General features: G+C 46.0%; 1 protein-coding gene across 1 annotated transcript; it reads right to left on the bottom strand.

The window, feature by feature from the left end:
• Positions 1–4,688: 4,688 nt before the first annotated feature.
• On the bottom strand, positions 4,689–12,437 carry LOC149328369 (uncharacterized). The gene is made up of 7 exons (XM_089561696.1): positions 12,432–12,437; positions 12,307–12,348; positions 10,112–10,198; positions 8,167–8,414; positions 5,898–6,057; positions 5,768–5,800; positions 4,689–5,345 (listed from the first exon to the last, which is right to left on the bottom strand). The coding sequence occupies exons 4-7, from the start codon at positions 8,389–8,391 to the stop codon at positions 4,930–4,932; spliced, it is 834 nt and encodes a 277-aa protein (XP_089417822.1). The 5' UTR covers positions 8,392–8,414; positions 10,112–10,198; positions 12,307–12,348; positions 12,432–12,437; the 3' UTR covers positions 4,689–4,929.
• Positions 12,438–12,784: the final 347 nt, after the last annotated feature.

The following is a 12,784-nucleotide window of genomic DNA, read 5'->3' as shown; positions in this document are numbered from 1 at the left end:
TCCTTGTGGTCTCCTGGAAGGAGACCACCCAGATGACGCCTTTTAGGCTCGTCCATGGCAGGGAGGCCACGACCACGCTAGACGCTATGCTGCACAACGCTACCGAGGAAGATAACGTCGACGTCGCCGCCTACCTTCTATGCGCAGAAGAGGCCCGAAGACATGCCCAATTACGAATCAAAGCCCGGCAGCGGACCGGCGCCATACGCTAGAAGCCATGAAGACGCAACGCGGAAAACAATCCAGGAGACCGAGTCTGGGTTTGGACACCCATTCGCTGCCGTGAATTGAGTAAAAAGCTTTTGCGCCGCTATTTCGGCCCGTGAAAAATTCTTCGTCGGATAGGTGATCTGGACTATGAAGTCGTCCTTGTCGAAATGACTGCATTCCAGCGACGCCGCATGCGACCAGAAGTTTTCCATGTCGCCCGTCTGAAGCCCTATTATGCGCGCTGAAGGACGCTATGTTTCAGCACTCGGTGTTTGGTTTTGGCAGAATCCGTATTATTTTGTAGTCTGTTATGTTTTAAAGCATCCGGTCGATGCTTCTTTGATAGGGGAGTAATGTTGTGAATCTGCATAGTGTTTGTTTGTTCATTCTTAAGAACTGCCGGCACGCCGCTCTATCGCCTTGTTTGTGATGCAAGACGCGACCAGGTTTACCTCGACTGACCATATACAGGCGGAGCCGGTTCTACCTTGTTCCAGAATTCCCTAGTAAGGTTGCACGCTTTAGCTCGAAGGTTCGCTATCAGCTATAAATTGAGCACTGCCGAGAGCGGTCCGAATTCGGTTCGACGACCACCGCGCACGCCTGTGTCTATGCCGCCGCTGAGGCATTCAGTTATTTGCGGGCGCAAGTCACCCCAAATAAAGAGTTTCGTTTAGGAACCGCTCTCGCTGTCTTTCTACTCACCAGATTGCAGTCACGCACTCCATGACAATATTGCTATGACCATTAGTTACCTGACCATGACCTGTGACCTTGACATTTGATTTGATACCGTGGGAATCACATCGACAATGATCTTCAACTCCGAAGGTCAAACCAAATTTAACTACGTGGACGCGTTATGGCCCAAGCTCTGGTAGTGTGACCACGCAACCATATGACTATAACCACTGCATACCTTAACTTCACCTTTGACCTTGTCATGGCGCATTTTAGAAAAGACAAAGCAAAATTCAGGGAAAAAAAACCGCGCCGCGCGGAAGCGATCTCGCCAGTGCGTGGCGTTAAAATCGGAGAGAAGGTAACCACGTAGAGCGACTAGCCTTATTTGTGTAGCTACCCTCTCCACCTTTGCTCGCTGGCGCGGCGCCAAGGAATTGGGTCAGCCCATGTCGTCGATTCTTCTAGAATGTCGGAGTAACTTCTACTCGATGCTGACGGAGAGGGCGTAGCCTTGAGTGTGCTAAGTGATGCCTGCTCCCTCTTCACTCGCGCGTCGGTGGCGGCGCCACACAAGAAACACCTCGAAGCACCTCGAAGCCAGTCTCAGCGTCTGACAAATGGGGACGCGCGCCTGGCGCAGGAAAGAGAAGGAAAAGGCGCAGCTGATACTGTGTGTGCGCGACAGCGTTGGCGCGCAGAACGAACACACGAGGAGGGCACCTGTTTATGAAGGGCGTCGACCGCTGTCTGTCATCCCGAGCTGCCGTTTAAGCTAGAGAGACGCGCGCACGCTCGACTCCCAGGGCATTACTACTCCTCTAGCCACGCTCCACCGAGGCAGCGCGCGCCACTCTGGGGGGCGGCACTGTCGTCCAGTTTGTTTGCCTCTCTTTTTTGTTAGCGCACTCTAGGTACAATAATTCGTTTGTGCTCGAGTGTAACTGTGCACTACTTGCATTGCTTTGCTAATCACTCTGTATGTGTCCGTACAAGCGATTGTGAAATCCTCTGTATCGTCTGTTTGCTGTAAAAAAACATTGTTTTGTTTGTGAACCTTTGGCTCCAACCAATTCTCTGTCTTGGGGGCAGGGAAGCTGGGCACAAAACGACAAACTCCCTTGTCACTTCGTAGCTGGTCTCTGCTGAGCTTGCCACCCGGAGTCGAGGGCATCTCCTTTGTGTCCGAGAACGCTACCCCCACACGCTCTAAGGGCGTCTGGGAACGCACGCTAAAGTGCGGGAAGTGGGGACAGGCCTTTACCCTTGACGTTGACATTTGATTCGAGACAGTCGAGACTATGCTTAACAAACCTTTCGCTCGAGTAAATAGGTTCAAGCCACGCTGAACCCGAGCCATTTTTTTCTTGAAGTGTATAATGAATTGGCCCAATATTCTGCAGTGCTCAATTTTCATGTAATAAAACACAAAATATAATACAAATAAACAGTTCTTCCTCTATAAAGTTTGGTCCACTGTGTGCAAAGTACAAGACGTACGAGCAGCGAAACCACGGCGCAAAATGTACCTCTCTACTTCGAGCATTATTGCAGAGAAATATCTGTCGATTTTATTTTCGCGTCTTTGTATTTTCTTTCCTTTGTTTCTTGCTTACTTTCAAACAAGGTATTCTTGCTGCGTGGGCACCGCTAGCCTTATTTAATGCATTTTATTCTTAAAGCGAGTAGGCACCGCGGGGGCTCAGTTGTTACGGCGCTCAGCTGCTGAGCCGAAAAGCGTGGGTGCCACCCGGCCGCGGCCATCGCATTTGGATGGAAGAGATATAGTAGATATCCCTGCACTGTAATGTGCGATGTCAGTGCATGTTAAGAAACACCAGCTTGCCAAAATTCCCGTAGCCCTTCACTACGGCGTCCCTCATAGACTGAGTCGCTTTGGGACGCAAAACCCAGATAAGCCCATGAACAATACTCAAGCGAAAATAGAATTATTCTAAGTGTGATGTGAGACAAAATTGTATAGAAAGGTGTCGCTTGTTTCCTATCTGTTCCTTAATATGAAGTTACTTTATGCCAAGAATTTTTCATTGCTGTCTCTATGTTTCATTGTGATTTTGGCTCAAAACCTGCGGAGCGGCCGTTCTTAAAAGCCGTTTTTTCGAGGCATTGCAAACGTTTCTTTTGACAGCCCACTCTGTTGAAGCCTCGGTAGAGAGCAAAATTTTTAATGCGTTACCGCAGGAAGCGTCTGTGCAAGGGGAAATGGCGGCCATCATTTGTCAGTAGCCAGTGGCAGAGGGACCACTTGCCCACACGGGCAGGTGGTAATTTCCCTGCCGGGCTACCAACTACTATCCTGTACCTATACGAATTGAGTATACCACCTCGCATACAAGAAACCTTAGTGTGTCACATCGGATATAACGAACTTTAGCTCGTCGTCCTCGGATATCACGAACGTTATGCCACCTAGGATATAACGCACTTTGGTCTCTGAACTTCAGTTGGAAAGAAAGTTCGGCTGCTAACACATTCAAAGGATACACCGATGCTTGCGCGTAGGTCTGCTTTACGCCAAAAGCTGTTACAAGAAGTCCAGCCGTAAAGAAGCCAAATATCGCCCCCTTGTTCCCCGCGTAGTCAAGTGAAATTAGCTGATCAGTTCACCGTCACCTCGCCACCAGCATACTCAACTGGTGTACCTAAGTGTAGAACAGAGACGAGGGTTATCCAAGTTTCTATGAATTGTTGAAATGTCGACAGTGCAGAGCTGCCTTCCCTCGGGCAGTCGAAACAGGGGCAGATCACATTATGCGCGGATGACGCCGCCTTGTGCAGTCCGAGTTCGCCTGGCGAGGTTTCTCCCTCGAAGAATTAATCTAGTCGTTGCTCGGCAAAATTCACGCCCGTTTTGCGCGGCCCAAGCCAGGCGCTCTGTTCCAAGAAATCCGCGTTCCTGGACTGCGGCGCGCTCATGTGCCTACCTGGCGCCTCGTGCAGTCGCCGGGACGTCGCTGTCTTTTTTTTCCCGCCCTGCTGTCTGCCGCTAGTTTCTTTTATTGTTTTGATGTAAAATTATTATTTTCCATGAGTCTCATATGTATTTTCATATTACGTACATTCAGTACTATCCTTTTGCGCTCCACTTTCTTATATGTAACCCCCTCCCCTCTGTAATGCCCTCGAGTCTTAATGAAATAAATAAATGATTATGCTGATGACTGCATCCTTTATTCTGATATCTATTGAATTCATAATCAAGATATTTTCAATGTTCTGTGGCTGGTGTAAAAAACTGCAGATGTCAATTAATTTCACGAAAGCAGTTGTCATGACGATAACAAAAAAAAGTACCATTTCTCTTGAGATTACTGTTCATTTTTAAGCGTTATTTGAGAGTACTGTGTACGCCTAACCTGAAATGGCCTTTTGTTTTTTATTAGTTTCTTCTGCTTTCTACTCAGTAGTCATTAAAATAATTACCTTACTAACCTTCGATTGTTGAATGCAAAAAAATATATATAACCCAAGCAGCACACCAACAATGGACCGACGCTGGCATAATGCTGGTCAAAACTGGCTCGAAAGTCGTACCGACGTCGGCATTGGGGCAAAAAGTTACTTTTTCCAACCTTGGCCTGATGTTCGGACCAACACTGAACCGACATTCATGCCACTATCAGACCACTGTTCAGCCGCTCACCAACACTGAACCGACATTCATGCCACTCTCAGACCACTGTTCAGCCGCTCTACCAACACTGAACCGACATTCATGCCACTATCAGACCACTGTTCAGCCGCTCTACCAACACTGAACCGACATTCATGCCACTCTCAGACCACTGTTCAGCCGCTCTACCAACACTGAACCGACATTCACGCCGCTATTGTACCCACTTTCAGCCGCTCTACCAACACTGAACCGACATTCATGCCGCTATTGTACCCACTTTCAGCTGCTCTACCAACACCGGCTTGACATACCACAATTAGGCCACTGTTCAGCCTTTCTGCTAACGCTTGCCCGAAGTTTATGCCATTGCATTTCCAGTTCAGCGAATATTCACATTCCAGTTAATGTTCGCATTGGGAAAGCCATGGGTTTTGGCATTGCAAAGCTGCAATCATCTCTTCTATACACATGCACAACAAAATGAGGCAACGAAAGAATCCAACTGAGAAACAATTTATTAAATAATTAGGCACCGTGGCTGGGGACGCGCAGGAGGCGGGACCTTGGGAAGGAGCCAGGGCCGCGCGGGAGGAGGATTTCTGGGAGGTGGGGGCCGCTTGGGGAAGGGAGGGCACTGTGCTGGGGGCTGAAGCACAGGGGCTCGCATTGGTTGCCAGGCCGGCAGCGGTACTTGGCAGAAACGCTTCGGCAAAACGCCTTTTGCGTCCGCCGCCACGGTCCACCGAACCTGGCAACCTCTTCCTAATAAACCCCTGCGCTTCCACCACATCCGCCCCCGTCTTCTCACAGATGGCATCTGCATAAGATAAGCGTTCATTTTAGGCCAGCAGAAAAAGTTTGCTCGTTAACAGAAATCAAGATTATTTCAGCAACAGAGAAAACAGAAAAGGCCACAAGTACATGTTAACTCAAAGTGCGTGCCAAAATGAAAGGACTACAGTATCCAAATACAACTTGAGGAGAAAATCCACCTGAAAGCTCTTCTAACCAACTGTATAAAGCTGCTGCGACATCACGGTCGACCACTTTGCACTACTAACATATGGGAGCACAAATGGCTGGCAGATACAAGGCACGACTACGATCCATGACAAGAGATGGATGTGACTGATGGGAGGGCTTTCTTTGAAAGGCATCTGCTGACTCATATATCTTCAGATGCACATGGAAGAAAACTGCAGATGACTACCCCCATAAAAACAGTAACAAAATATTCACCTGTAATGAAAAAGAAAACTGGTAAAGTATCAACTGAAAAGAAGAAAAGAAAACAAAGTGCAGCAGAACCTGATGCATGTTCTTCCACTCATCTTTTAAAATTCATTTAAAAGCTACTGCAACAACATACCTGTTGCCACCTTGCAAAACTTCAGGGCAATAAATGACCACTTGCCCTTGCGGCCATGGAGGCTGTACATCCTCTGTACAGCCACCCCCATGATGGCGGTCATTATGTTGGAGCCCACCTCCCTCAGGCCCTTGCCCCCCAGGCGGACCAGCTGCTTTCGCTGAAAAGAAACACCACAGGTGCACAAGCTATTAGGCACAAACATCAATTATAATTTCATTTAGTTTAGCAGAATCGAATAGCTAAGACAATTGTGTGACTACCTGTCAACAGCCCATGCGAGTACCTACAATCATAATGCATAATTTCTGTATGATACAATAGCTTGACTAGTTGCTACCAGCAGAAAGCACCACCACCAATATGGACATTCTTTTTTTTCCCAGTTTACTAAGAGCAGGGAAACTTTAGCGATTAAGCAAAGGTGGCCAACTCCTACCCATTATGCTTTGCATCTTGGACATTATTATATTATAACTATAATGCTTTTTGCAGATATCTATGTGCTGGATGTGTTTTCTCTGCACAGCCGTTACGCTAAAATTGATTTGGTTTGTAGAACTTAAAGTTCCAAAGTGACTCAGGCTATGATGAGGGACACCATAGTGGAGGGCTCCGGAAGTTTCGACCACGTGGGGTCTTTAACATGCGCCACTGACATCACACTGCACACGGGCGCCTTGCTTTTCGCCTCCATGGAAAACTGGCCATCACGGCTGGGTTTGAACCTGAGTCTTTGGGTTCAGCAGTCGAGTGCCCTAACCACTGAGCCACCATGGCGGGGCTCACTACCCTGAAATTGAGCAGACTTAATGCTATACAAAGGGCGCTTATTTAAATCCCCAAGCACCTGAGTAAAGCTGCGTGCTTAGCAACCACATTTAATTAAACGATGTTGCTTGTTTTTGGCAGCAGATTAAGTAATGAAATGTGCATAATGTGAGCAAAAGACAGGGAAGAGGTGGGTTAAAGCTGCCCCATTATTTGGGAAACCTAGCCGAAATTAAAGACGCGCTGAGAGAGGACCAACTTCCAGCTGTGTTCACAGCAGTTCATGCAACAGTATATTAACCGAAAGCTCAGCTTCCTGTAAAACAGACCTTACAACATCCTTAATGTTAGCTACAAAGTCCACTGCTGAACTAAATTAAAACAGCACAACAATAAATGACAAATGTAAGGAAAATGAGGGGCTCGTTATGAGACACATACGAAGAAAGGCAGCCACAGGCAACAAAAGCATAGGGGATTTTTTTTTGCTGTTGATCGATGTAAAACAATAATGTAATCACAGAAATATTTGACTGAGAAAAAAAATTTGTTGGAACCAAGTCTGTTATGCAACGACCGGCCACCGGCAGAGCTCTGGAAAACTACATCGAATGACATTGAGTGACACCATCTGAGAGCAACTGCCCCAAAAAAGCCTGTGACTGCACCGCCAAATACCAAGCTACTACAAGATGTGACAGGTGCAATGCTTCGCACAGAACCAGCATCAGTAGCTTGGTTTGCTGTTTAGCGCTCCTTCTCGCCTAAACGCTCTGATGCGACAGCAGTCTCGCAGGTGGCATTTTCTTTGCATTGCGTGGCTGAAACATGATGTGACAACTGACACTTGCCGTAAGCAATATTGCGAGCGCCACATGTTCAGCACTGCTACTGAGCCCAACAAATTGATAGGAGCCAAAGAGCAGATAAAGAGGGTCCCCTAACAGCTGTCCCAACACGTGATGCAGTTTTTGCAAGCTCTGCTACCGGCTGGGCATTGCGTACCACTTTTGCTTCCAACAGTAAATCTCAGCACACAAGGAATCGACAGGGCGTTCCAGTGAACACTCTCAAAAATTCCTAAAGAAGCGCAAGTTCGATATGGGAAAACAATTTTTTTTTTTGGAGGAACGATCTCTCAGCAGTGGTGGACATAATTTACTGCATAACTGTGCGTGTGTACCTGCAAATATTTCTTCTATTTTGAACTCCCTATTCTTAGGAATTCCTGAAAATGTTCACTGAAACAGCCAGTGTGTATATCAGCAAGCAACTTTCATGAACAAGACATTTACATTAACAAAACACACTGTGACAGCACACTCCAGCACAACAGTAGGAATTATATCTATGAAGAGCATGTTATTCACAGAGCACGGCATGCAAATACTCTTGGAGCTCAAGATTTCTTCACAAACCTCGGAATTACATTATTCATGCAATTCGTTAGCAGGCATTCATTTTTTCCAGACACGAATTATCAGAAACATTAAATCACCAGTCCAGCAGCCACGCTGTCGTCCTGGACGGCAGCTTCCACAGTGTCCAACTCCTCGGGGGAGAATGCGGGCAGTGCAAGGGTGGGAGGCGGTGGCGAGGGGGACACTGGCCGAGTCCTCTGCTCCAGCTGCCGGTCCGACCGCAGCAGCACGTGATCCTCCAGCCTTTGTAACCGCTGCATTAAGTCGCGATGCTGCTGTCGGACCTCCAGCACCAGGCACATCAGCTTCAGCAGGGTAGCTGAAACTGAAGCAATCAACAATTTCAGTGAGAGCAGGGTTAACCTGGGCGCAATAATATCATTTGCGCACTGAGGTACAATAAAGAACAGTATGAGGCTAACAGTAGGCACCAACACACTCTGTACTATGCTCCTAAACTTCCCCCAGTTTTTATCCTCCAGGACACTTCTAATTCATGTTCTATTCCTTGCTAGCCTAATTTAAATGCCATAAATGTCACCATGCACTGACAAACACCTAGGTGAAATGGAGCTGCTCTATGTGTGATAGCTAGCACAGAACCTGCAGCCTTGTTGTGTAAAGGACTTCTCAGTCTATGAGCTTCGCCAATTTTTACATTGCTTCATGGGCATTTCCACTGCTATTGCACCATGGCAGAGATGGCAGCAGTTAGTCGCAAATGGATTCTTCCAGTGTCATGAGAAGCATGTGCTAATAGAAGCGAGAAAGCAGAGCAGGCCTGTGCCCTTAATATAGCATTGCACCATTTGGAAAGTATTGCTCACGGCAAAACCCACATTGGCCAAAATGCTGGAGGTAGACATCTGTTCTAACTGCAAGTGCTGGCAGGGATCAATGCATTAAAACTGCAACAAAGATAGCCCTTATGGAATTACAGCCCTTAGCTGAAAAGCGAAATGCAACAAAGAGGTGGACCAAATGTTTCTTGCTAGGCACAGGAGGTCCCAAACTGTTGAGAAATAAAACAAGGTCACATTTATCTCTTACCACGCATCCATTTTGCTGCAGGCAAGACAAGACTAGGAGCCAGCTGATGTGCTCCACAAGGCAGTTAGGCTGTTCAGTTCTTTCCTAAGCAAGAGGTCCTCCTTCAGAGCATGCCATTATTGGCTGCTTATCTTCTTCAGCACCCTTTATGGGAGCTTTGTGATAGCGCAATTAATTTTTTTTCAGCACATTTCGCTGCATCCAAGGCACTGCATTGACTTCCAACCAGTAAACTTTTAAAATACTTTGAAAGACAATGAAAAATTACAATATGGGCCTTGCTGACCAACTGCGACCAAGCGACCAAATTATGCTGGTAAGGAAACAAATGCACAGAACATGGGACTACTGTGTAGAGTGCAATTCGTAGGAGTGGCTTCCTGGTGGTGATGTAGGCCGAGAGAGGCAACAGAAATGCCAGGATCCAAAAGAACCCAACAAAAGCACAACATACAGCTCTTGGGAAGGGCACACAACCACTCCACTATGAATCACAAGAGGAGAAAGCAATGGAAGTACTAGGTTGTAAATTCCAGTACCACTTCAGTTCAATACAATCGTTTTTGAGAAATACATGTGATGATTTTTAGAGTGACCCCTTTTAAAGCACATAGTTTGAAACTAGAAATGTGCTCCTAGCACCGTTTCAAGAGCCACTGAGGAGAACTCCGTGCAAATATCTTCCTGAATAAGTATATTCTCTAGGTCTTTCTGGGCCTGTTGACTGCTGCTCGGCAGCAGCAGGTACAATGAGAAATTTAAAATTTGCTCTGTTTTTCTTTAAGGCAAAGAAGATCTAGCTTCTATATTTTGTTGTGTCACTTGATACTAGACAAAATAGGAGTGTAATTAAAAGAAAGGAACACAGTGAAAAGACGGGACAAGCAGCATTTGTTCTGTCCTCTCACTGTGTCCCCATGTTTGGCTTGCATTTCTCTTTTTGCACAAAAGTAAACAAAGTGAAAATCTCACCATCAACAGTCCCAGCTGTCGACCCCTCCAGCTTGCTGGGTGGCGCACTGTTTTCGTTCACGCTCTCCCCAGCGTGATTCAGTGGGGCTGGAGATGAACATGCGTCATTGATGGCAATCCAGGAAGTACAGAACACACTACTGTGTACAACCACAATGTCACATTTCTATCCTAATTGAATGCAGAAATGCTACTTCAGGATATTTTTGTAGAAGGGACAGAACAGTTGCATGGCCAGGCTGTTTTTCATACAGGTGATCTTTTTAAAACACAATAGACACAAAATTACGAAGTTCAGAAACAAATTCCTGGTTATACAGAGATGCCCCCCAGGCAATAGTAACACTTCCTTTGGCCGAAAAGATATTTTAATTTGGTTTCAATCACAGGCTGTACAAAGACTTCATAATTCAAAACCCATCAAAACCGACACCTCCATGACAAGTAGGTGACGTGACAAACAATGTCACATCATGCAGATACCTATGACACATAAAAGAACGTTGTGATCCGACTGCGGCGGCGCGTTTCGATGGAGGCGAAACGCAAAAGGTGCCCGTGTGCTGTGCGATGTCAGTGCACGTTAAAGATCCCCAGTCGGCTGAAATTATCCCAGGGCGCTACGGCACCTCCTTCTTCCTTTCTTCTCACACTCCCTCCTTTATCCCTTCTCTTATGAATGTCCACCGAAATGTGAGAGAATTACTGCACCACTTTCTTTCCTGAAAAATCAGTTTTCAATTTTTTAAATATGTGTCTATAGTACTTCAATAATTACATTTCTCATGCACCAGCATGGTGCATTGGTACCGTATTTTCCGGTGTATAAGACGCGGCTTTTTTCAAAAATCTTGCTGTTGCGTCCTATACAAGGGTGCGTCTTATATGCGAATTTTTCGTTTTTTTTTTTAGAGAGTTCAGAAATTACTCAGGTTCATGTTCAAGCCTTTTTTACCGAAAAAATATCACTAGCAATGAAGCGGTTGTAACACGGTTAATACTTCAATACGGGGACCACCGTGCGCAACTTTTTTTAGGTGAACTTTATCATGAAACGACGGGGATGACGACTTCCGGGATCACAAACACACCACCGTTTCGGAGGCCCCAAGCAAAAGTAATGTGAAATGCCAAAAGATGACGACAATCACGCTTCTCGCCATTGTCAAGACAAGCCAGGACAAGCCGGCGTTCTTTTTTCAGCCACCCTTTGCCACTTTGTTTGCTCCATGTACGTAGTGCGAAGAGAATATTTCAGTCGCGTTGCCACCAGAAATGGGCGAACTTTTTGATAGCGCATCCGAAGGTGAAGACTTCCAAGGTTTTAAGTAGAAATAAAATGTTCTTATGGACATGTGGGAGAGTTTTTTCGTTTTTCTTTCTTTTTTTCCAAAACGTGGGCAGGAATGGCGTGAGTGTTGCCTTTTTCGACCACTTAGCGTTGCTTAAGAATTTCTCACAAGTACGGTGAATTTCGTGATGGTCGCGCAAGCGTGTTTAATTGATCCTCACTAGCCCAACTGGGAAAACTGGGGTGCGTCTTATATAGCAACTTTTTCAATTACAGCCTGCATATATGGCGGGTGCGTCTTATACACTGGAAAATACGGTACATTTAAGGACACAAAAGAAACTGTCATGGCGAAACCAAACACAGAGAGCGGAATATATGTCATGTGAATAGAAACCTGTTCGCAGTACTGTTAACGTGGGTAAGAGAGTTTGCCACGAAATGGTTACTGGCAGATTCACTGCTGATCTGAGAGCATGGCAAATGTAAAAAGCTGATGCCAAGTCTGAGCACGCTCCATTTCTCTGCAAGTGCAATTAGCTACGGTGGAGTTTTTTTTCCAGATTTTGCAAGCATACTACCATAAATCCCCAATCAAAACTAACACAATGTCGACCTTACATTAAATAGAAATGAGAAATGGTGTTTTAGTTTTAAGGCGGTTAACATCCAAAGGCGACTCAGGCTATGAGGGACGCCGTAGTGAAGGGCTCCGGAAATTTCGACCACCTGGGGTTCTTCAACGTGCACTGACATCGCACAGCACACGGGCCTCTAGAATTTCGCCTCCATCAAAATTCGACCGCCTTGGCCGGGATCGAACCCGCGTCTTTGGGGTCAGCAGCCGAGCGCCGTAACCACTGAGCCACCGCGGCGGCTTAACAAATGAGAATTCATGTCTTACGTGGTGACGGCAGCTGTACAACATCGTTGTGGCCCTCATTTCCTAAAAAAGAATTGCACATGAACGTCTTGTTGAGTATGCAAAATAATTTCTCATCAATAAAGAAATATGAGAATTTCAATTACCAGAAACTGCCGAGCTTTCTAGGGCTGAAGTGAACTCGTAGCGCCGCACCTTTTTTTCGGCGCTCTTCTAGGATCCTGCAAACATTCTCAATATCTCGACAAAAACCATGTCATCTCCAAGCAACAGTACGGATTTCAAAAAAACAAAACAACTGAGGCCGCCTTACTGGTAATCAAAGAAAAGCTAATTGAAAACATAGAAAATAAACTGCTAACAGCTGGCATATTCCTTGATATGAGGAAAGCGTTTGACTCGGTTAACCATAAGATATTGCTTGAAAAAATGCATTGTTATGGAATACACGGCGTTCCTTTAACCTTATTTGCTAGCTACCTTGACAACCGATCTCAAA

This window comes from Amblyomma mixtum, chromosome 9, assembly GCF_055824585.1.
Source record: "Amblyomma mixtum isolate Tamu chromosome 9, ASM5582458v1, whole genome shotgun sequence".
In the NCBI taxonomy this organism is placed as follows: Eukaryota; Metazoa; Arthropoda; class Arachnida; order Ixodida; family Ixodidae; genus Amblyomma; species Amblyomma mixtum.
Note: the sequence above shows the minus strand (reverse complement) of the source record. Positions and strands in the feature narration are given on the sequence as shown.

What these genes read in the sequence shown, in the direction of transcription:
- LOC149328369 (XM_089561696.1), bottom strand. Translation starts at nt 8,391, where the DNA reads ATGTGCCTGGTGCTGGAGGTCCGACAGCAGCATCGCGACTTAATGCAG. An exon ending in GTTTTGCAAGGTGGCAACAG is followed by an intron (nt 5,801 to 5,897) that starts GTATGTTGTTGC and finishes TCTTCTTTTCAG; the next exon opens with TTGATACTTTACCAGTTTTC. An exon ending in AGTTTTCTTTTTCATTACAG is followed by an intron (nt 5,346 to 5,767) that starts GTGAATATTTTG and finishes TATCTTATGCAG; the next exon opens with ATGCCATCTGTGAGAAGACG.